General features: G+C 37.2%; 4 protein-coding genes and 1 long non-coding RNA gene across 5 annotated transcripts; all 5 read right to left on the bottom strand.

Annotated features, from left to right (window-relative positions):
* Positions 1-2,910: 2,910 nt before the first annotated feature.
* Positions 2,911-3,378, bottom strand: LOC141700829 (uncharacterized). Its single transcript, XM_074504514.1, has one exon. It carries the CDS (start codon positions 3,376-3,378, stop codon positions 2,911-2,913), a length of 468 nt encoding a protein of 155 aa, XP_074360615.1.
* A 2,970-nt stretch (positions 3,379-6,348) lies between these two features.
* LOC141700830 (uncharacterized) lies at positions 6,349-6,849 on the bottom strand. The gene has a single exon (XM_074504516.1). The coding sequence runs from the start codon at positions 6,847-6,849 to the stop codon at positions 6,349-6,351; it is 501 nt and encodes a 166-aa protein (XP_074360617.1).
* A 58-nt stretch (positions 6,850-6,907) lies between these two features.
* On the bottom strand, positions 6,908-7,855 carry LOC141700831 (uncharacterized). Its single transcript, XM_074504517.1, has one exon. It carries the CDS (start codon positions 7,853-7,855, stop codon positions 6,908-6,910), a length of 948 nt encoding a protein of 315 aa, XP_074360618.1.
* A 9,393-nt stretch (positions 7,856-17,248) lies between these two features.
* Positions 17,249-18,636, bottom strand: LOC141700840 (uncharacterized). The gene has a single exon (XM_074504524.1). It carries the CDS (start codon positions 18,582-18,584, stop codon positions 17,577-17,579), a length of 1,008 nt encoding a protein of 335 aa, XP_074360625.1. The 5' UTR covers positions 18,585-18,636; the 3' UTR covers positions 17,249-17,576.
* A 544-nt stretch (positions 18,637-19,180) lies between these two features.
* LOC141700839 (uncharacterized) lies at positions 19,181-20,539 on the bottom strand. Its single transcript, XR_012566547.1, has 3 exons — positions 20,381-20,539; positions 19,618-19,812; positions 19,181-19,469 (listed from the first exon to the last, which is right to left on the bottom strand). It is a non-coding gene; the product is annotated as an uncharacterized LOC141700839 (long non-coding RNA).
* Between the last annotated feature and the right edge of the window lie 2,371 nt (positions 20,540-22,910).

Raw genomic sequence — 22,910 nt, forward strand, 5'->3', positions numbered from 1 at the left:
ATCCCGCAGCCAATAATAGATCTGAACTGACGAAAGGGCGCGTCGTTCAGATGTACGATGATTATTCGGTTCCCCGAGGACTTTGTTGGCTGTATGCGCCGAGGGAAGGCGAGAGGATCTTCGACACTCCCGGGGTGCCGGATAGATATGGAGGCTGCGCCGTAGGGATTTCAGAGGCGGCCTTCAAATGCGGCTTGAGGGTGCCGCCCTTGAAGCTGATCAAGTACCTCTTCTTCCAGATGGGTATCGCCCTCGGGCAGATGGATCCGAACGGGTTCATCCATATCAACTATTTCTAGAACAGGTGTCTACACGCCGGGATCGCACCCAACACTCGCCTATTCTGGTACCATTACGATTTTAGGAGGAATCCGAAGAGTGCGGGTTTTTACATCATCGCTCGTCGGGCAGGGCGACCCGATTGGACGGCGACCAATTCGAACAATAAGTCCACTCACACACATTGGTGCTATATGAGTGGCCCGGGGTTGTCGGCCATGTCGGTTTGGCGGGATGTAAACCCCGCTATGCTTCTCATGCCAAGCTTGACCTTGGAGGAGAAGGATAGTTACACGGCGTTGGTGGACGTCAATGTGAAGAAGCTGGGTCCCGAAGAGTTTCGGGATAAGGATTGGCTCTTCAGCTTGTGGGGTGGGGGTAACAAAACTTCTTCTTTGGTCTTTTAGTGTTGTCCCCACGCCTGTATTTCCATTTCTTTTTATGCATTCGACTATATATATGCTTGGACTGACTTGTTTTCCCTTCTTATTACAGTGTCTTCAAGGGAGGCCCTGATCGAGAGAAAGAAGGCCAGGGCGGCCGAGAAAAGGGCGGCCGAAGAGGCGGCGAAGAAGGCGGCCGACAAGGGGGCTATGCCCGATCCATCTGAGGGCACGGGTGAAAGGGCCCCGACCGAGAAGCCTTCGTCGCCCCGTCAATCTCGAGTGGCTTCTGAGGCCGAGGAGGGGGACGATCTGGAGTACATGGGAGAGGGGAACCCTTCCAAGAGGACCAGGAGCAAGGAGGGGATAGTGCGTTCTTATCTCCCGGGGTGGGGAGTGATTACGTCCGACCATACGGTGTACCCTGCTCGGCAGTCCACGAAGGAGGTGGCTTCGGACCTCTGCCATGGTCTTCAGCTCCCGGTCGATCTCCCGACTTTTGCCTCGGCTTCTGCTACCGAAGCCTGCACGGAGCTTCTGTCCTTCCTGTCCTTGGTATGTTTTTAACCTTTTATTTTTCTTCCACTTTTTTCTTTTCGGCATCCTTTAGTAATGTTTTTGTCGTCTTTTTATAGGCTGCCCCTTGGGCCGCAGCCGTGGAGGACAAGGTTAAAGATATGGAGACTCGCATGGCCGAGGTGAAGGAGTTGGAGAGGAGGGCTGCGGCGGCCGAGGAGGAGCTCGTGAGGGTGAAATCCCAGAACGAGGTCGAAGCCGCTGAGCTGAAGAAGGATAGATCCCGGCTGGAGACCGAGCTGGAGAGGGCGAACCGGAGGATCTCCCATCGGAACGTCCAGCTGAAAAGGTCCCGAAAGGAGCTTCGGAAAAAGCAGAAACAGCTGGACCGGACTGAGGAGCGCTGTTTCCAGTTCGGCGCTGATTATGTCCTGGAGAAGGCCCATGGCCTGAACTGGGACTATAAGCAGTTGCTGGACGACAGCTTGGAAGATCCTATCGGTCGTCCAGCAATCGAAGTCCCTCCTGTCTCCTCCGGTAAAGACGAAGAGCTCTCGGATGAAGACCCTCAAGCCTAAACCTTCAGCACTGAGGTGCTTGACATGACTGAAGATGATCTTGTTGCGAAGTTTGCCATTGGTGTTTCCATGGTCTTACCCAAATCTTGCAGCGGCATTCTTCGTTCATCTTCCTGTATTTCTATTTTTTGTAATCGGTACTCTTTGTAATTGGTAGTAGTTGGTACTCTTTGTAGTTGGTACTCTTTGTAATTTAACTAGCCTTCGGGGTTTTATATTTTAATGCATCTGTTTTTCATCAGCATTGTCCGACTGCATTTAATTGTTCGCCTTAAAAATGAATCGTATCTTCGGCTTATTCTACCTCAACAATTTTAATAATAAAATGAATCGCATCTCTGGCTTCATTCGCCTCAAAGATCTTATCGAATTGAATAAAATGAATCATATCTTCGGCTTATTCTGCCTCAACAATTTTAATAATAAAATGAATCGCATCTCTGGCTTCATTCGCATCAACGATCTTATCAAATTAAACAAAATGCATCGTATCTTCGGCTTATTCATTTGCCTTAACGATTTTAATAATAAAATGAATCGCCTCTCTGGCTTCATTTGCCTCAACGATCTTATCGAATTGAATAAAATGAATCATATCTTCGGCTTATTCATTTGCCTTAACGATTTTAATAATGATTTTAATTTTTTGCTGCCTCACTACCCCTTACGGCCCCAAGGGTTGAAGGTCGAAGCTTGGTTCGGGCTGTTAATCCCTTCTTAATTCAGGCGAGGGAACATGGGCGTTGATCATTTTATGATCGCCCCTAGATCGGCGGTCATCTTCGGGATCACCCCTAAACCTGGTCGGATTAATTGTTTCATTATCTAGGCCGAAGAACCATGTCCTTCCTTTGATCGCCCCGGGACAGGGATTCCTTGGGCCTCATTAATAATAAATAATTAAGTTAAGACGAATGATAGGGCGTTATTCTAGGATTGCCCCTTAAGGCCCTTAATTCGTGTTTACCAATTCCAAGTTGCCAATATAGTGTAATGATGTTCGATTTTTGGGTGATTGCCCCTTGTGTCTTTTCTGTTAACAAATTAGACAATGGCGGCGGCCGAAGTGTTTATCTTCTTCAGGATCGCCCTCAGATAATACTCGGTCGACCGCAGCATGTATAAATAAAGAAATTTTGACAGGAAATGCATCTTTATTTAATCAGACTGCTTACATTCTTCGCATATAATTGAAATACAAGCTTTTTAGAAATTTCTGACTGATAAAATTTCCGAAGGCGACTGGCATGCCAAGTGTTTTTAATTTGTTCGCCAGACAACGTTTCGAGCTTATAGGTTCCAGGGCGAACGACTTCGGTCACTTTGTAAGGCCCTTCCCAGTTTGGCTGGAGCTTTCCTTGCTTGGTCGGCATAGATGCAGCCAACTCCTTTAATACTAGGTCTCCTACTCCGAAGGCCCTTTTCTTCATATTGGAGTCATAGTGTTGTGCCGCTTTCAGTAAATACCTCATGTTCCTTTGATGGGCGGCTTCTCTTTCTTCCTCCAACAAGTCTACGTTCACCTTCAACCCGAAGCTATTAGTTCCCACATTGTAGGTCTCGGTTCGGTATGATTCCAAGCCCACTTTGACAGGAACTAAGGCCTCGGTGCCATAAGCCATTCTAAAAGGAGTTTCTCTGGTTGATGTCCGGGGGGTGGTTCGGTAAGCCCATAAGATCCAAGGGAGTTCCTCCGCTTATCTTCCTTTTGCCTCGCCCAGCCTCTTCTTAATTCCACGGAATATCACCTTGTTCGCCGCTTCAATCGCCCTATTTCCTTGTGGGTGGGCCACTGAGCTAAATTTTTGTTGGATTCCGAAGTGGTGCAGGAACTTGCGGAATTTGTTTCCAACAAATTGAGTTCCATTATCTGAGATGCAGGTTTTCGGAATGCCAAACCGGAGAATGACCTGTTCCAGGAAGAACTTTTTAGCAGCTTCTTCTGTTATGGTTGACAGAGGACGGGCTTCGACCCATTTAGTCATATAGTCAATGGCGATTATGCAGTATTTCGCTTGCCTCGAGCTGGTAGGAAGTATGCCAACTATATCCACGGCCCATATGGCGAACATAATTGGGCTTAGTATAGAGGTCATCTCTTCAGGAGGTTGTTTCGGGACAGTGGAGAACAACTGGCATTGTACGCATTTATTTGCATAGTCGATGGCGTCTGCTTTCAAAGTGGGCCAGAAGAATCCCTGTCGGAGAATTTTAAAGGCGAGGGAACGACCAGCCAGATGCTCGCCGCAAATTCCTTCGTGTACTGCCTCCAAAGCCTGTTGCTGTTCTTCGCTGTTCAAACAGCGTAGAAGGGGTTAACTTACTGATCGGCGATACATTCGCCCATTGATGATAGTGTAGCTTGATGTTCTGTATTTAACCTTCAAAGCATCTTTCCGGTTGGGTGGCAGAATGCCCTTCTTCAGAAAGTTCCTGAGGGGGGTCATCCAGTCGCTTCCCTGGTGAATCTCTAGGCATTCTTTCTTTTCGATCGAAGGCATTTTGGCTTCGATGAGGTAAATAGAACCGGTTATGTTCTGTGTCTCGGCCGAAGCTAGCCTGGAAAGTGCGTCTGCCCTGGAATTGTTTTCTCTGCCAATTTGACTTAATTCAAAGGTTTCAAATGATAAAGAAGCTTCTCGTACCTTAGTAGCATAGGCTCTCATTCGGGGATCCCTTTGTTCATACTCCCCTGTGAAATGTTTCACAACCAACATGGAGTCGCTGAAGGCCCTTAGGTGCTTCGCCTCGAGGCTTCGGGCAAGCTTCATTCCTGCGAGGAGGGCTTCGTACTCGGCCTCATTGTTTGTTAAGGGGAAGTCGAACCTTATGGCCTGGCATAATTCAAATCCTTCGGGGCTGGAGAGGATCTAGCCTGCCCCATACTTTTTTCCGGCAACCGACCCGTCTACAAAGAGCTTCCACTTCCCCGGGATCCGGATTAGTTGTTCTTCAGGCGAGAGATCCTTCGGACCCGAGAATGCGCATTCAACCACAAAGTCGACCAAAGCCTGGGCCTTAATTGCCGTTCGGGGGACATATTCGAGATCAAATTCCCTGAGTTCAATGGACCACGCTACGACTCTCCCGGAGGCTTCGGGCCTGGTCAAAATCATCTTCAGAGGTTGATCGGTGATAACTTGGATCATCCGGCCTTGAAAATAATGTCGCAATTTTCGGGAGGCCATAACCAACCCATATGCGAATTTCTCGGTGTTGGGGTACCTTGTCCCTGCGTCCTTGAGAACATGGGACACGTAAAACACGGGATGTTGATTGCCTTGATAATTCTTCACAAGGACGGCCCCCAGAGTTCTGTCAGACACAGCTAGATAAAGCTGAAGAGTTTCCTTCGGATCGGGCTTCATCAAGAGTGGTGCCTTTGTTAAATATTCCTTTACTTCTTCGAACGCCTTTTGGCATTCGGGCCCCCACTCAAAATTCTTTGACCCTTTGAGCACGGCGAAGAAAGGAAGTGCTTTCTCGGCTGACCGGGAAATGAAACGCCGAAGGGCGGCGAGTCGGCCCGTCAATTTCTGTATATCTCTAATGCATTTGGGAGGTTCCATATTGATAACCGCTTCGATCTTCTTCGGGTTTGCCTCTATCCCCCGGGCGCTGACCATGTACCCGAGAAACTTTCCACTAGAGACTCCGAAGGTACATTTGTTCGGAATGATCCTCATGTTGTTCTTTCGGAGAGTTTCAAAGCATTCCTTTAAGTCATCGGCATGATCTTGGAACAGTGACTTCACTATCATATCATCCATGTATGCTTCCATGTTCCTTCCAATCTGCTCCTTGAAGACTTTATTCACCATTCGCTGGAATGTGGCTCCAGCGTTCTTCAGTCCGAAGGGCATTTTAATATAAGTATAAGTCCCCTTCGGAGTTATGAACGCTGTCTTGGGCACATCCCTATCATTCATAGCAATTTGATGATAACCAGAAAAGCATCCAAAAAACTAAGTACCTCATATCCTGCGGTTGCGTCTATTAGTTGGTCGATGTTAGGCAATGGGTAGTGATCCTTCGGACATGCTTTGTTGAGGTCAGTGTAATCCACGCACATCCTCCATTTCCCGTTCGACTTCTTCACGACCACCACATTGGCTAGCCAGTCAGGATACTCGATCTCCTCGATAAATCTGGCCTCTAAAAGTTTTTCCACCTCGGCCCTATTACCTTCTGTCGTTTGACTGCAAATGTCCTCTTCTTTTGCTTTACCGGCTTGGCCTCAGGCTGCACATTCAAGCAGTGCGTTGCCGTCTTGTGATCCAATCCGGGCATATCTTCGGGCCCCCAGGTGAACACATCATGGTATTGCTGAATGACAGCTATTACCTTCGCCTTCAGGTCTGGCCCCATGTCTTTGCCTATCCGTACCATCTTTCCCGAATGGCCTGCGTACAACTCTACTTCTTCAGTCTCTGCCGCGGGTTCGGCGATAGGACTCGAGAGATCAGCACCAAATTTTTCCAACTCAATGTTCAATGTTTCCCGACTCCCGCTGGGTTCGGATTCTGCCCGCTTCCTCTTTCCGGTTTCATCCGGCCCTTCATATTCTTGATCTTTCTCAAGGTCTTCGAGCATTATGATTCGGGCAGTTTTCCTACCCCTTTTTCAGTTGAGAACTTGAGTTTGAGGTGAGGTATGGACTCCACTACTTCGAAACTAGATAAGAAGGGCTTGCCAAATATTGCATTGTACGGGCTTTCAATCCGAACCACGTAGAACTTCACCAACTTCTTGGCGGTATACGGCAACTTGCCCAGGAGGACCGGAAGGGTAATCGTTCCCTCGAACTGAATTGGATGGTCTCCGATTGCATAGAGGGGGGCTTCATTGCAGGGCTCTAGTTGCTCTCCCGCCAAGTTCATCTTACAGTAGGTTTTGTGGAATAGTATATTGGCTGAGCTGCCGGTATCCACCATCACCTTCCATATTTTATTTTGCCCGATGATAGGATTGATGATCAAAGGGTCCTCGTGCGGGCGAATGACATCCTCATAGTCTTCAGTGCTGAAGGTCATGGGCATGTGGGGCTTTGCTTGCCCGAACTGATACAGATTGTACACCTGTCGGGCGTACATCTTCTTTGCAGTCTTGCTATCCTTATCCAGGATGCTCCCCCCAGATATAGTTTTTACTTCACCCCTTTATCCTGTCCCTTCGTTCTGGCTCATCGGCCTCTACTTCCTCCTCTGGGTTTTCCTTCGGCCCCGATCTATCTCTCAGATCTCGGACGAACTGATTAAGCTCGCCGTCTTTGATCATGCGCTCAATGAACTTCTTGAGGTGGTAGCATTCATCTGTGTTATGCCCCTTGTCCCTGTGATAGTCACAGTACTTATCGGGGTTCTTCTTGTGGTTCGGGACCTTCATCTTGGCGGGGTGAACAAATCCCGGCTTGCCTTTTATCTCATGGAGAATCTTAGAGATCGGCGCATTCAAAGGAGTGAACACGGCCGAATCTCTATCTCGACGTCGTTCAACCCCACGATCTGTTTCCTTCCTTCCTTCCTTTCTGCTATCCCTCCGGTCAGATCCTGATCTTGAGCCCTCATATCTGTCGGCTCGCTTTGATCGGTCATCCCTTCTTGTGTCTTTATATCCCCCAATACTTTCCATCTTGCGGCGAATATTCTCGCCTCTCACATATATATCATTTAGGGATTTTGGGGGGAAATCGTAAAGAGATGAACGAAGGTTTTTACCTTTATAGGGGTCTAGCCCCACCGTTAGGAAGCCCATAGCTTTGATTTTGTCCAGATTGGTGACCATTCCCGCTTCTTCCTTGAATCTAGCAAGATAATCACCCAGCTCCTCATTCGCACTCTGCCGACAATGGACCAAGGCTTCGGTGTCCTTCGCCTTTCGGCACAGGTGCGAGTAGTACTTTAAAAATTTCCTCTTCAACTGCTCGTAAGACCCGATAGACCGAGGCTTCAGGGATTTGTACCACATCGAGGCAGACCTTTTGAGATAAGTCTTGAACATTTTGCACAGCATTATATCGTTGTGGCCCATCCCAACCATCAGGAGTTCATACTTTTCACAATGGTCCTCGGGGTCCCCTTTCCCGTTGAACTCGCTCATCTTGGGAATTGTCTCTCTTCGCCCGGAGGGGGTCGGTACAGTTCAATCTCTTGTGTTACAACAGGTTCTCGATCGGGCCTCCTATCACCGAAGAGGGCCTTCTCTAAGCGGTTGAGCCTGAGGCGGGATCAATTGAGCTCGTCATCTAAATCGGAAGAGTAGGGTTGCTTAGCCCTCTTCCTTCGGGGATGCGAATCAGAGTCAAACTCATCTTCTTCGTCATACGCCCTTCGTTCCCTTCTATCCTTGTGTGCTCCTCCGGTCTCTTCGGCCCGCATCGCTTCTCTCAAGGCTTGTTCTTGCAGTTCAATTTCTTCCCTCTACAGTTGCAAGGCTTTGAGTCGGAGGGCATCAGCTTCTCTTTTCTTGGCTCGCGCTTCTGCTTCCTTGTCAATCTTATCAACTTTGGACTTACCCTTCTCCGCGGCCTTTTCTGCCCGAATCTTTAGGAGTAAGGCCTCTTCTTCAGAGGTTAACGTGATAACCCCGTCCTCGTCGACTAGGGAGGATGGTTGTCCCTTATTGGTAAAATCAGGTGGCGGTGAATGCTCATGAATTTCTGTCATTTTCTCAACTTGTAACTCTCGTATTCCCACAGACGGCGCCAAATGTTATGCCCAGATCCTTCGGTGGTATGAACAGGCTTCGGCTGGGTTGAAGAAGGCTTCGGCCATACCTGAAAGTGAAGAGAATGCGAGGGTTTGGACCCCCGATTCACCTCCGGCGTGAGAATCAGAATCTGGCTGTAAAATTAGGGTAGTAATACAAGAGCAGAAAGTGTTGAGAGTGTGTATGTTTTATCTTACTTCACAAGGGTTTTTATACCCAATCATGCCATGAATGTTCTTCCGTTACCAACCATTAATGAGGGAGTGAAAAGGGGGCGTTATGTCCCTTGCATTGTCCAACGGTCCGCGAGTAGCAGGCCTCGGCCTGGGCTGCTTCCATGGGTCTCGGCGGCGCAGGCCTGGAGGTCCTTCGGCCTAGTAGCACAACCGCTTAATGGGTTTTCGTTCAATGGGCCTTATTGGGCCTATAACCAATAGTATGTTTAATTCAGAATGGCGAGAGCAGCCATTAAAAATCTCGAAGTACTGCTAACCCCATCATTAATTATCTCAACTTTTGTGGAATAACATTTGGCGACATATATGTGTGAAGGACCATTAATCGTACAAAAATACGTGAAGATATTTAGAGTATTTTATATTGTCAAAAATTAATCTAAACATATCTTAAATAATAAATATAATAAGTAGTTGATAAGTTCTTTATAAAAAGCTGTTAGACTAAGTCGTATTTTTGTTAAAGAGTTTTTAGGAATGTTTATGATGAAATTAGGAGTAGCGGAGTTATGCTAGGAGTCAATTACTTGACTTCTATTTTGTTGCTACCACTTTGTAAGGTTTTGTTTATTTAAAGTACTTGTAATCACTTAACATCTTGAGAATTAATGCAATTATTTCTTCTTGCTTGTATGCAAAACTCTAACTCTAAATACACATGCGTATTGTTCTTACTCTATATTTTATAAATTTTGACTTTGATGTTTTCACAAGATCAAGATCAATTTATTTTGACATGTGACATTTGACCATAGAGAATTATTTACTGTATTGTAAAAACCTAATACATGGTGCTACTAATTGCACTGCAGATCATATTTTTTGAAACTCAATTATGTGTTTCCGATTTCTGAATTCTTGTTGGTAATAACCTTTTCCACCTAGGATCTTTAGTTTATAGTGTATCGTACATGACACGTCATTTTTAACTAATCTTGTATAGTTTCACACTACAAGAAAAAGGGGTAATAAATGACCATCACAATTATGATTGTCACGTGTTGGTTGGTTTTGGTCCTCAGATTCAACCGAATATAACCAACCGACATGATTGTTCACAATTTTAATCAGAACCAACCACGTATCGACCCACGGTTTGTCGGTTTCTCTTTTCTTTTTCGGCCGAAAAAAATCAACTGAAGCATCGGTTGGAAATACCATCATAATCAACTGATTTCAGTTGGTTAATTTTTTTTGTAGGTCCTGACCAACAACCCTATAGCAGTCCACGTAAAATCAAAAGATGGCTGAATTGGTCGGAAATAAGTTATTTCAATATATACATTACCATAATGACCGAAACAGGTTGAAAAAGGGACAGTTGGAAATGCACTCACCAACATTGTAATGCAGCGTAGCAATATTGTTGGTTTATAAAGATGACATGTCACGTTGAAGGACAAAATGACCGAAATCTACATATTCACTTGGATTTGCTCCTGAGCCATAGATAAGATCTAGTACCCATATTTATTATCTTCTTGGTTGTTTATTTATGAGATATAACTTCTAATGAGATAAATCAAAGGAGACAAGCACAATAAGGAGGGTGTTTTACTCATTAAATTGTAAGTTTTAAAATATTATACATGCTTTTAGTTACATATGAATGTATATGTAAGTTAAACAATAAAATAGTTTAGTGCAATTTTTTATTTCTTATTTGAATGTTAGACAAGTAGAGGTATATGCTCAACATATAATGTGAATATTTATCATTGTGTTCGTCATCTATGCATTGGTTTCATTAAATTTGATATATTTTAATTTTTTATATTTTAGTTGAAAATGTTAAGTTAATATTTTATACTTGTAAATATGTAGATGTCCAACCATGGTCATGACCATGGTTGGATGAGTCTTTGGTTAGAAAATGGTCGCATGTAAACTTACGTATCAAGATAGGATTGTAATATGCTTTGTGCAAGTTCCTGTACATTATACTGAGAGATAAATATGAATGATGATATATACTACTTCCACTTTGAATAAGTTACTCCACTCGGCTAGAAGATGTAAACCAAAAGTATTAGGATTGTTTATCAAAAAATTTGAGTATAATTCTTCAATAAAATAAAAAATTTGTAGTTGACTTATGTTAAATAAGAATAGAAGTGTGCCTTGTTTAGAATTTTATATTTTATTCAAAATATTGAATTAAAATGTTAGTACAAATTTGAAAATTTAGTAACAGCTTGAATTATCTCATTTGAAATGAAACATATATCTTCAAGAAGACTCTCTCAATACAATCTTAATATATTTAGACTTAAGTTATCCTGTAAATCAATCTCAGCAACACTGATATGAGAAGGTTATTTTTTTAATAATAAAATATACACCATCTGAAGCATTGGTTGGAAATACCATCATAATCAATTGATTTTGGTTAGTTAATTTTTTGTGGGTCCTGACCAAAAGCCATATATATAGCAGTCCACGTAAAATTGAAAGACGGCTTAATTGGTTGGAAATAAGTTAGTTTGAAATATAAACCACCAAACGACCAAAATCGGTGGGAAAAGGGGCAGTTGGAAGTGCGTGTACGTGCATTTAATGCACGCACCAACATTGTAATGCAGTGCAGCAATGCTATTGATTGATAGAGATGACATGTCACATTGAAGAACAAAATGACCGGAATCTACATATTAGGTTGGATTTGCTCCTGAGCCATAAATAAGATCTAGTACCCATATTTACAATATTCTTGGTTATGTATTTACGAGATATAAGTTCTAGAGAGATAAATCGAACAAGACAAGGTACAAGCACAACAAAGAGGGTATTTGACTTAAAATCATAAGTTTTAATATATTACATGTTTTTAGTTACATACGAATGTATATGTATGTTAAACAATGAAATAGTTAAGTGTAATTTTTCATTTTTTATTTGAATGTTGGACAAGTAGAGGTATATGCTCAATATATAATGTGAATATTGATTATTGTGTTCATCATCTATGTATTAGTTTCATTAAATTTGATATATTTTAAATTTTTATATTTTAGTTGAAAATGTTAAGTTAAAATTCTATATTTGCAAACATGTAGATGTCCATCAATGATCGTGGTTGGATGAGTCGTCAGTTAGAAAATGGTCGCAACTATACTTACTAAACAATATAAATTTAAGGTTGAAATATGCGTTGTGCAAGTTCCTGTACATTATACTAAGAGATAAATATGAATGATGATATATACTACTTCGCCTTTGAATAAGTTACTCCATTAGGCTAGAAGATGCAAAGCAAAAGTATTATGATTGTTTATAAAGGAATATGAGTATAATTCTTTAATGAAATAGAAATTTTGTAATTGACTTATATTAAAGAAGAATATTAAGGGCCTATTAGGAGCGCGCTTATAAGTCAGATTCTTTTTTTTGGCTAAATTGAATATATATAAAAAAAAGACTAAAGAATATTCTTACTTATAAGCCCGTAAAAATTTATCAATGAGTGTTTGTTTACTCAATTTATAAGTTGAATTTATAATTAGAAGATAATATATTGAGTATTAGTAGAGACGTACTTTTTTCAACTTATTTTAATTTTCATTGTTTTTATTAACTTTAGTTTTAAAATATATCTTTTTAAATGTTAATGTAATTTAAAATTTATGAATTAGAATAATATATATATATATATATATATATATATATTATTTATTTTACTTCATTTAGGTTAAAAAATTCTGAATTCTAAATAAAATTATCCAAACACTTAATAGCTTATAACTATTAATACATTTATTACTTGTAAGTCACTTATTCATTTTAAGTCATAAGTTACTTATTTTAAAATTTTCCAAACGTGTACTGAGTGCCTTGTTTCGAAATTTATATTTTATTTGAAATGTTGAACTCAAATGTTAGTATAAATTTGAAAATTTGATAACCACTCGACTAATCTATTTTAAATGAAACATATGTTCTCAAAAAGACTATCTCAATACAATTTAGTACAATCAAATTTAAGTTATCTTGTAATTCAATCTCAGCAATGTAGATATTAAAAGGTTATAGCGGGGCTTCCTTGTTAATAATGTAAAAATGAAAAGAAAAATAGGGATTTTGTAGTTTACCACCATATCAATGAAAATGATCCAAAATATCATAATTCAAAAAAATGATCATTTATATCACACTAAAACGCATTTCTTATTTATATTATCATAAATATGTAATTTTTAGTTCGCGTTCTTAATAATTCTTGAACTTAAAAAGAGTGTTAACAAATTAATAAATAGCTTAAAATGTGTTATTAAAAGAATTAGGAATTAAATAACAGCCCACGGGCCTAACTATTAGCGGCCTTTTAAGAAAAATAGTAACGTTTCTGTTTTTTTATAAAAGTTGTTTAAACTTGCCTTTACATGTCATAATGCCGGGTAGACCTGACAAAATGGGTCTGGAACCGAAAATTTAACCAAAAATTATCTGAAATACAAGATTCGATTATAACTTGGAACTGATCAAAATCAAATAATAAATTAGATCTGAACCGAATCACATCTGATCGGCTTCGAATGGTCTTCAAATATATCATAATGCAAAAGTGCATCTGATCTGAAACTGATCTGATCCCAAACCGAACTGGTTATCCGAATTGGCAAGTCTAATGCGGGCATCTTCATTCAAACTGTGATTAAAAGGGATTAAATATCAAAGTGGTCACTTAACTGAAGTTTATATATTAGTTTAATCATCAAACTTAAGGTGGTATCATTTGGATCACCAAATTAATAAAAATATCAAATTGGTAACTCAAAATGTATTTTCGAGAATTAAAAATTATTTTATGAAATTCTAAATATTTTTCTTAAATTCTATTATAACCAAATGAAAAGTTATGAATTCATAGTATTTTAGATTATATAGTGAGATTTTTAAAAATTGATCTACTTATTATTTTTATTTAAATAAATAAAATAACTGTAAAATTAAAATTAAATAGTAGATAAATTTTTAAAAATATTACTATATTATCTATAATACGAGAATTCATACATTTTTATTTTATTGTAATAGAATTCAAGAAAAATATATAGAACTCCATAAAATAATTTTTAATTCTCGGACATATATTTTAAGGTATCTGTTTGATATTTATTATGACTTTAGTAATTTAAATGATACTCCGTTAAATTTGATGATTAAATTGATATATTGCGTTATATTTAAACCTATTAAAAAGCTTTAATATTGTGCCACTGTTAAATTCATATTCGACAAGACAGAAGTGAAAATTTAAGTGCAAGGGTGGTTTGCTTGTCATTGTACTTGAGAAGGGCTGTTCACGAACCCAGCGGAGCCAAGTTTTGATCGAACAGAGCCAAGTTTTGATTTTTTTTCTGATGAACCGAGCTAAGCCGAGCTTTCTTATTGAACAAAAATCGTGTTCGAGCTTGAGCTCGTTATCTAACGAGCCGAACACGAGTTTGTTCCCGAACATAAACGACCCGAGTTGAGCCGAGCCGAGTTCGAAAAAATTCAGGTCAACCGCTGTTTGACTGTGAAAATAACATATCAAATAAATCTATTTTTTTGAAACTTTGGTTATATCTCTAAAATATATATATGTTGACATCTATATGATTGGATCGATGAAAAATATTTTTAAAAAAATTGAAACACCAATTAATGACTAAACACTAGTTAGTGGTAATAGTCAAACTAATACTTGACTGCTAAAATAACAAACCAAATAAAATTAACTTGATTTAAAAATTTGGTTATATCATAAAAATATATTTATTTTGACATCCATATGGTTAAACAAATTATAAATAATTTTAAATAAGTCGTTACACCAATACAGGACTAAACACTAGTTATTAGTACTAGTCAAACTAATGTTTGACTGTTAAAATGGCAAACCAAATAAAATTATTTTGATTTGTAACTTTGATTATATAAATAAAATATATATATTATAATATCCATACGGTTGGATCGATATAAAATATTTTTAAAATAATCAAAACAACAAATCAAGACTAAACACTAGCTAGAGGTAATAATCAAACTAATGTTTGACTGTTAAAATAAGAAACCAAATAAAATTATCTTTATTTGAAACTTTGGTTATATCATTAAAATATATTTATTTTGACATCCATACGGTTGGATCACTTAGAAATAATTTTGAATAAGTCGAGACACCAATACAGGACTAAACATTGGATACTAGTACTAGTCAAACTAATATTTGACTGTTAAGATAGCAAACCGATAAAATTATTTTGCTCTATAAATTTGGTTATATCAATAAATATATATATTATGACATCCGTATGGTTGGATCGATATAAAATATTTTTAAAATAATCAAAATAACAAATCAGGACTAAACACTAGTTAACAGTAATAATCAAACTAATGTTTGACTGTTAAAATAATAAAACAACTGAAATTATCTTTATTTGAAACTTTGGTTATATCATTAAAATATTTTTATTTGGACATCCATACATTTGGATTAATGAGAAATAATTTTAAATAAGTCGAGACACCAATACAGGACAAAACACTAGTTTCTAGCAACAGTCAAACATAGTTTGACTGTTAAAATAGCAAACCAAATAAAATTATTTTGCTATGTAACTTTGGTTATATCAATAAAATATATATTATGACATCCATATGGTTGGATCGTTATAAAATATTTTTAAAATAATCAAAACAACAAATCAGGACTAAACACTAGTTAGCGGTAATAATCACACTAATGTTTGACTGTTAAAATAACAAACCAAATAAAATTATCATGATTTGAAACTTTGGTTATATCATTAAAATATATTAATTTTGACATCTATACGGTTGTATCAATTAGAAATAATTTTAAATAAGTCGAGACACCAATATAGGACTAAACACTAGTTACTAGCATCAGTCAAACTAATGTTTCACTTGTTAAAATAGCAAACCAAATAAAATTATTTTGCTATGTAACTTTGGTTATATCAATAAAATATATATTATGACATCCATATGGTTGGATCGTTATAAAATATTTTTAAAATAATCAAAACAACAAATCAGGACTAAACACTAGTTAGCGGTAATAATCACACTAATGTTTGACTGTTAAAATAACAAACCAAATAAAATTATCATGATTTGAAACTTTGGTTATATCATTAAAATATATTAATTTTGACATCTATACGGTTGTATCAATTAGAAATAATTTTAAATAAGTCGAGACACCAATATAGGACTAAACACTAGTTACTAGCATCAGTCAAACTAATGTTTCACTGTTAAAATAGCAAACCAAATAAAATTATTTTGATCTGTAACTTTGGTTATATCAATAATATATATATATGACATCCATACAGTTGGATCGATATAAAATATTTTTAAAATAATCAAAACAACAAATCAGAACTAAACACTAGTTATCGGTAATAATCAAACTAATGTTTGACTGTTAAAATAACAAACCAAATAAAATTATCATGATTTGAAACTTTGGTTATATCATTAAAATATATTTATTTTGACATCCTTATGGTTGGATCAATAAGAAATAATTTTAAATAAGTCGAGACACCAATACAGGACTAAACAGTAGTTACTAATACTAGTCAAACTAATGTTTGACTGTTAAAATAGCAAATTAAATAAAATTATTTTGATCTGTAACTTTGGTTATATCAGTAATATATATATATATATATATATATGACATCCATACGGTTGGATCGATATAAAGTTTCTTTTAAATAATCATTACAGCAAATGAGGACTAAACACTAGTTAGCGGTAATAATCAAACTAATGCTTGACTGTTAAAATAACAAACCAAATAAAATTATCTTGATTTAAAATTTGGTTATATCATTAAAATATATTTATTTTGACATCCATACAGTTGGATCAATTAGAAATAATTTTAAATAAGTTGAGACACAAACACAGGCTAAACAATAGTTACTTGTACTAGTCAAACTAAAGTTTGACTGTTAAGATAGCAAACCAAATAAAATTATTTTGATTTGAAACTTTGGTTATATCAATAAAATATATATTTTATGATCTCTATATGGTTGGATCGATATAAATATTTTTAAAATAATCGAAACAACAAATGTGGACTTAATACTAGTTAGCGTTACTAGTCAAACCAATGCTTGACCGTTAAAATAGAAAATAAAATAAAATTGTTTTGATGTGAAACTTTGGTTATGTCATTAAATTATATATTTTATGACTTCTAAACGGTTGGATCGATGAAAAATATTATAAAAAATCTTAACTAAAATATAATTATGAAGCCAGATTTTAAAATTAGAAACTAAAATAAAAAAATTCTAAATCATGTCAAAATATATCACATATGTTATGCAAAATGATCGTTGGAAGATGAAAAAATACAGTGAATTCAGATTTTTTTTAAAAAAAATCATATCACATACAAATATTCAAGATATATTAGAATTTTTTCGAATTTTAACGAGCGAGCTCGAGCCGAGCCAAGCTCGAGCCGAGCCAAGCTCGAGCCGAGCCAAGCTCGAGCCGAGCCAAGCTCGAGCCGAACAACCCAAAACTTGGCTCGAACTCGTTTTGCTTAACTAATACATTTATTTGTTCGAGTTCGAGCTCGAGTTCATTAACGAGCCTAGCCGAACGAGCTCTTAACGAGCTGAGCTCGAGCTTGTTCACGAACAGCTCGGTTCGTGAACAACCCACTACACTACAGTTATCAGAAAACTGGAAATTGTGAACCAAACTGAGAACACTTTGCAATAGTAAGGCAGCTTTATCCAAGCAAGCTGCACAACCCTAGGACGTTTAATCAAAAACCACATGAACTACCAATTGAAACAGAGTAGAAAGATTAAATAGAACATTTGGGAGAATCAATCATGTGCATCTTCAGCAGGCCTCCCATCAGCAAACGGATCATTAGAGGGGCCTGCACGCTGCACCAGATTTCGCAAAGAAGCCATTACCTTCTGTTCACGCTTTGCCTTCTCCTCGTAGTTAAACATTGCCAACGCCCTTTTATCTTCAGCACTGTAAACTTGATTTTCTTTCCTGATCCGAACAGCATTCATCCTCGAGTGCCTATTACCACTCATCACATACCCGACACTCTCAAACCTAGATATCTCATCAGCCGAAAGACCAACTTCACCTCTACGTGGAATGCGCTTCCCTTTCTGAACATACTGAGCAATAGCATCTCCTTCACCAGGCCTAAGTGCACCTCCATAACTAATATGTCCTTCTGGCTTGGGCAAAGGCATCGGTCCAATCACTGCGTTTTCACCTTCCAAAGCACCTTTGGTTTCTTCAAACACAAACAACTCACTATTATTATTCTCATCAGAATCCTTCTTGTTCTTCAACAGCACAATTTTTTTTCTCACATCAGAATCCTCACTACTTTCACTAGTCTCACTACTCTCATCACTCGAAAAATCTCTCCTCTTCCTCCCACGCCTACTAATCTTCCGCCTTGCTCGTTTCCTTTTCTGCCTCCTATACTCTTCCTCTGAATCACTACTACTATAATCATCACTACTATCATCAGACTGATCACTCTCTCGATATCTCCTCTTACTCTTACGCTTCAATGTCCTACGAGTCCTCCTCTTCCTCATACTTCTCGAAACATATAATTCAGACTCACTGCTAGACATAACAACTTCTTTATCCTTGTCATCTATTCTTTCCACATCCTCATCATCAAACTCACACGTATCGTTTTCGTTTCTCGGAGGACTAGGAGTCGAATTCCAAATACTGTTCCGTAAATCCTTTCGAAGTTCCTGGCGCTTCAGCCTCCTGCACTCCAAAAAATCCAATCCTTTCAAATAATCACCAGGCTCGTTTCCGTAAATTCGATACCTATTGTTAGCCATTGTTGTGCTGAGGCTTTTTCTATAGTCTGAATAATCAGGAGCTTCACGATACCTCTTGTGATCAGGTATTGTTTAAAGAGGCTAGAAAACTATATTTATAGATGCGTGCATGTCGAATCCGAAACAATTTAGGATTAGAATATTAAAAATTATAAGAAAAAACTCCTATGAATCATATTAGGATTATATAATGCCAACCGACTTGTCAGTTGGCTGGAATAAAAGTGTTTATTTAGTAGAAGAATAAGTAAATCAATTTATATATCAACATCAACGTTTCTTTGAAATTGGGAAATCATACATATTTTGCTGGTAAAATTAATGAATGTTTTGTTAAATCATGTTATGAAAACCATGATTTTATTGAAAATTTTGAGAACTGTAAGTTCTCTGACTAAAATATTACAAAACATTTTATTCTACAAAACATGTTTCGCAAAACAAATATAATTTTTTAAATAGAACGTACATCTATTAAGTAATTCGAAAAAAGTAATGAATTTCAAAACCACTGATAGTTTGATAAAATACTTATGGACTCCAGCCCAATCCATTAATTTTGGACTGGCCCAAAACTATGTTATCTATTGTGAATATAAAGAGGTAAAAAATATCTGCACCTTAGCTTAATTGTAATTACACAAATGATGCAAAAATAATGTTCCTGAAGTTAATACTGATTTTCCAATGACTGCACTTCTATAAAGAGCAAATATGATTTCCTTGGTAGAAAATGCACATGCTAAAAAGTTTGACTGCATTTGCTCTAAGAGAGCCTTGAGTTCTGAACTATACATAGTAGTATATATACACACCCTGGCAAACTCTTTGGTGTATAGTTCCAAGAAGATATCATTTTCTGCCCCATGGAAAGCAAAAACAACCCTGTAATAAGAAAAATTTGTTAAGAAAATCAGTAATCGATGAGCTAAGACATGACAGTAACATAGTTGGCTAACTTTTTTGAGATACAATTAATAAGTTTCGAGACTGTGGAGGAACTAAAACTGCGTACTTCTAAATTGAGCAATACCTTTGAACTGCTTCTTGCATATTGCCTTTGACCAGTTGATGGATAAGAAGTCTCCGTTGGCACAATTGGTACTTTTCCGGTCTCACTTAGTTTCTCCTCTCGCACTTTGTTGAATATATGAGTGTAGCCTTCACCTGCTGAAGGATCACTTTCATCCCAGTCACCAAACTTTGGAACTACAGGACCATAATCAGGCTGTCAAATACAAAAAGAAGTCAATACATGAGGAAAGGAAATTGTCGAGAGCATAGTTTAGATATGAGAGCTTAGTTTAATCACTTCCACATATCCCAAAACGAGTCTAGAACTATAGAGCTAAGAATGCATGAAAATGATGTCATGCCAAACAAAGATTTATTTCTATCATTTGCATATTGCTTATGGATGCAGAGGGAGAGGAAGAGGCAATGAACTTCTGACACTGCTAGAGAAAGAAGAAGATCCTTCCTGAACAGGACCTGGAGGACGAACTAGAGAAAGAATCTTTTTACATCATGGGCTAGTTTATATCTTTTTGGTGCTGTCATTTAGTTAAATAGATTCTTCGTTATCATTGCTAAGAGCATTAAGAAGAGATTGTTACTTTTTAGGAGGATGGACTGGCCAGAGGTTCAATTTTTTTTTTCAACAATTAATACATCGAAGAAAAAATGTGGATCTACATAAACTATTCTAAGAAGTTAACACTTTTGACAGGCATATTGAAGTAATGTAATAATTTTTTCCAGGCTAAGTGACTAGGAGATGAGAGCAGGAATATTACAGTTTCATCGCCTCCAGTAACAGATGATCGCAACCGGGATCTTCCTGGAGTGAATGGAGCCAGGCCATGCGTACCTTCAGAAGAACCCTTTCTTTCCCATGATGGAGAAGAAACACCACTTCCTTTGTTTCCGGTCCTTGTTTGGTGGTGTGGAGGTAGTGGTGACTGTTCAACGCTGCGGTCAGGACGTGAATTCTGCCCAGAAACCCTTCTAGGGCTATCAGTACTTCCACCTCCTAGTCGAGTAGATATAAGCCCTCTCTGCAAGAATCGAGTATTCTAAATGAAAGTACCAAGTAGATATAAGCAAATTAGGAATTTGACATTTGCGGGTTTGTATATTAGGGGGTTTCGATTCAGGGTTCTTGTATGTAGATTAGTATAGACTTAGGGTTTCTTGAGAAGATTGTGAGTAGAGTAGATAAGATTTGAATAGAGTAGATTTGAATAGATTTAGAAAGTCGACCGGAATAGTGAAAGAAAGGGGGGGAAATAAAATGTCAATGGGGGGAAGTGAAAATGGGCTGGGGGGAATATTTTAACTAAAAGGGGAATATGTTTTAATTTGGAGAAAATGTATGTATCGCGTCTTTTTTTAAAATTAGTTTGGACATCGCTTTTATGAGAAACTGTAAATTCTCTTTTAGAAGAAGTGATGTTAAAATATCTCTTTACATCAGTTGCCGAAGCAACCGATTTTAAATTGGTAATGTCTATTACTGTTTTTTGTAGTGATATGCAAAAAAACAATCTTAATGTAATTTTTTATCCTATTTCTACAACAAAAACGCATTATATATGAACAATTTTGGCATAGTATATGCATAATGCACATGATGACGATGATTTTGTAAATTGTGTGAATTTTGATGAAGAACAGAATGAAACAATAATTTTTTAGAAGATAGTGAATACTACTTTTGAATCAATTTATCAAAACAATGCATCGGAGTTCGTATGAAGCTGTTTCATTGAAAAAATAACCATAACTGTAGTAACAATGGATGACTTGTCTCGGCTTATTGGATTAGTATTGCTTGATGATCTTAAATTACTTGTAAAGTACTACAATGCGTCAAAGATGATTAATTGATTGAATATGGAGTGTGAAAGATCCATACTTGCGAGAAAGATCGCATGTTATGTTAGAAGAAAAATAACAGGACAAAGTGTGACATGTGCAATGGAGATCGTATAAAGTGTAAACAGATCCTAAAAAGTAGAAAGATCTGACAAATAATATTACGTTACTTTCTATTATCATGAGATTGCATCATTTATTCAATATTGAGAATATTACAAAATTTATAAGATTGCACTCATTGGACATTAAAGTCCAGTTCAAACCATTTTAAGAAAGTAAACAAGCTAGTATTATATGATAGAACATGAAAGATAGCAAGTTGCCATTTATCACCTTAAAGAATGATCAAATTTTAAAGTCTAATTCATTTTAAATTAGACATTTAACCAACAATAATTGAGAAAATAAATCTAAAAAACACTGATATTTTTTTAATCATATTTTAACAAATAAAAACTACAAAAAGTCACTTCTTGTAGTTTCACCCTAAGAAATAATTGATAAAATATTAAAAATGAAGAAATAAAAAATATTTATAAATTTCTAACATAACCTAAGCATTTACCTAGTCCCATTATCAACAAATGTCCAACTTAACCTTTAAATTAAATATTGTTTGGATTTAAGAGTTATGAAAATTAAAAAAATGTAATAAAAAATTTCATTTTAAAGCCGGCACCATCAATAAAATAAATTTAACTAAATAAATATGTGTAATCAGATTTTTCAAATGGAAGGTGGTTGACATTTAATTGTAAATAAATATAAAAATATTTTGTGAATTATAAAAAGCAATGATTTAAAAGGATTATAAAGAATAAAGAATATTATAAATAAGTGAGAAAATTAACCCTAATTAATGTGGATTCCAAAGTTGAAATAGACAGGCTTATTTATAAGAAAAATTAATTTGGGCTTCACATTTAAATTGGACATGTCCATATGTAAGAAGGTTCTAGATGCAGTAAAGGCCCATCTTCTAGAAACACGTCATGAGGTGCACCCTACCTCACAGCCCTACATATACGGGAGATGCGGCAGCTTTTGTAGTCAAAGAAGATGAAACACATAAGCTAGATAAAAACTTAGGGTATATATATACAGATCTTACTTTCCTATAGTTTTTTAGGCTTTCAAGGTTCAGGCGGTTAATCCAATGTCACAACACTATTGTTTTGCAACACTATTGATCGATAAAGTGACACGTCACGTTCGAGCAAAAAGAAGTTTGTTTTAATACAAATTCAGCCGTTTGGCTTCTGAGCCATAAATAAGTTATAGTATCCATCTTTATTATCTTCTTGTTTGAGTAATTTCGAAACATCAATTCTAGGCACATTTAGTGTATTTAGTGTATTTTTGACCAATTTTTACCATTTATATTCCAGAAAAAGTGACTCATATTGCCTTAAAAGAGACCACATTTAAAGCAAAATCGACCATCTA

The sequence above is a fragment of the Apium graveolens genome, unplaced genomic scaffold, assembly GCF_009905375.1.
Source record: "Apium graveolens cultivar Ventura unplaced genomic scaffold, ASM990537v1 ctg2959, whole genome shotgun sequence".
Taxonomy (NCBI): Eukaryota; Viridiplantae; Streptophyta; class Magnoliopsida; order Apiales; family Apiaceae; genus Apium; species Apium graveolens.

Coding starts and splice junctions, on each gene's coding strand:
- LOC141700831 (XM_074504517.1), bottom strand. CDS start 7,855: ATGAGCGAGTTCAACGGGAAAGGGGACCCCGAGGACCATTGTGAAAAG.
- LOC141700830 (XM_074504516.1), bottom strand. CDS start 6,849: ATGTACGCCCGACAGGTGTACAATCTGTATCAGTTCGGGCAAGCAAAG.
- LOC141700829 (XM_074504514.1), bottom strand. CDS start 3,378: ATGGCTTATGGCACCGAGGCCTTAGTTCCTGTCAAAGTGGGCTTGGAA.
- LOC141700840 (XM_074504524.1), bottom strand. CDS start 18,584: ATGGCTAACAATAGGTATCGAATTTACGGAAACGAGCCTGGTGATTAT.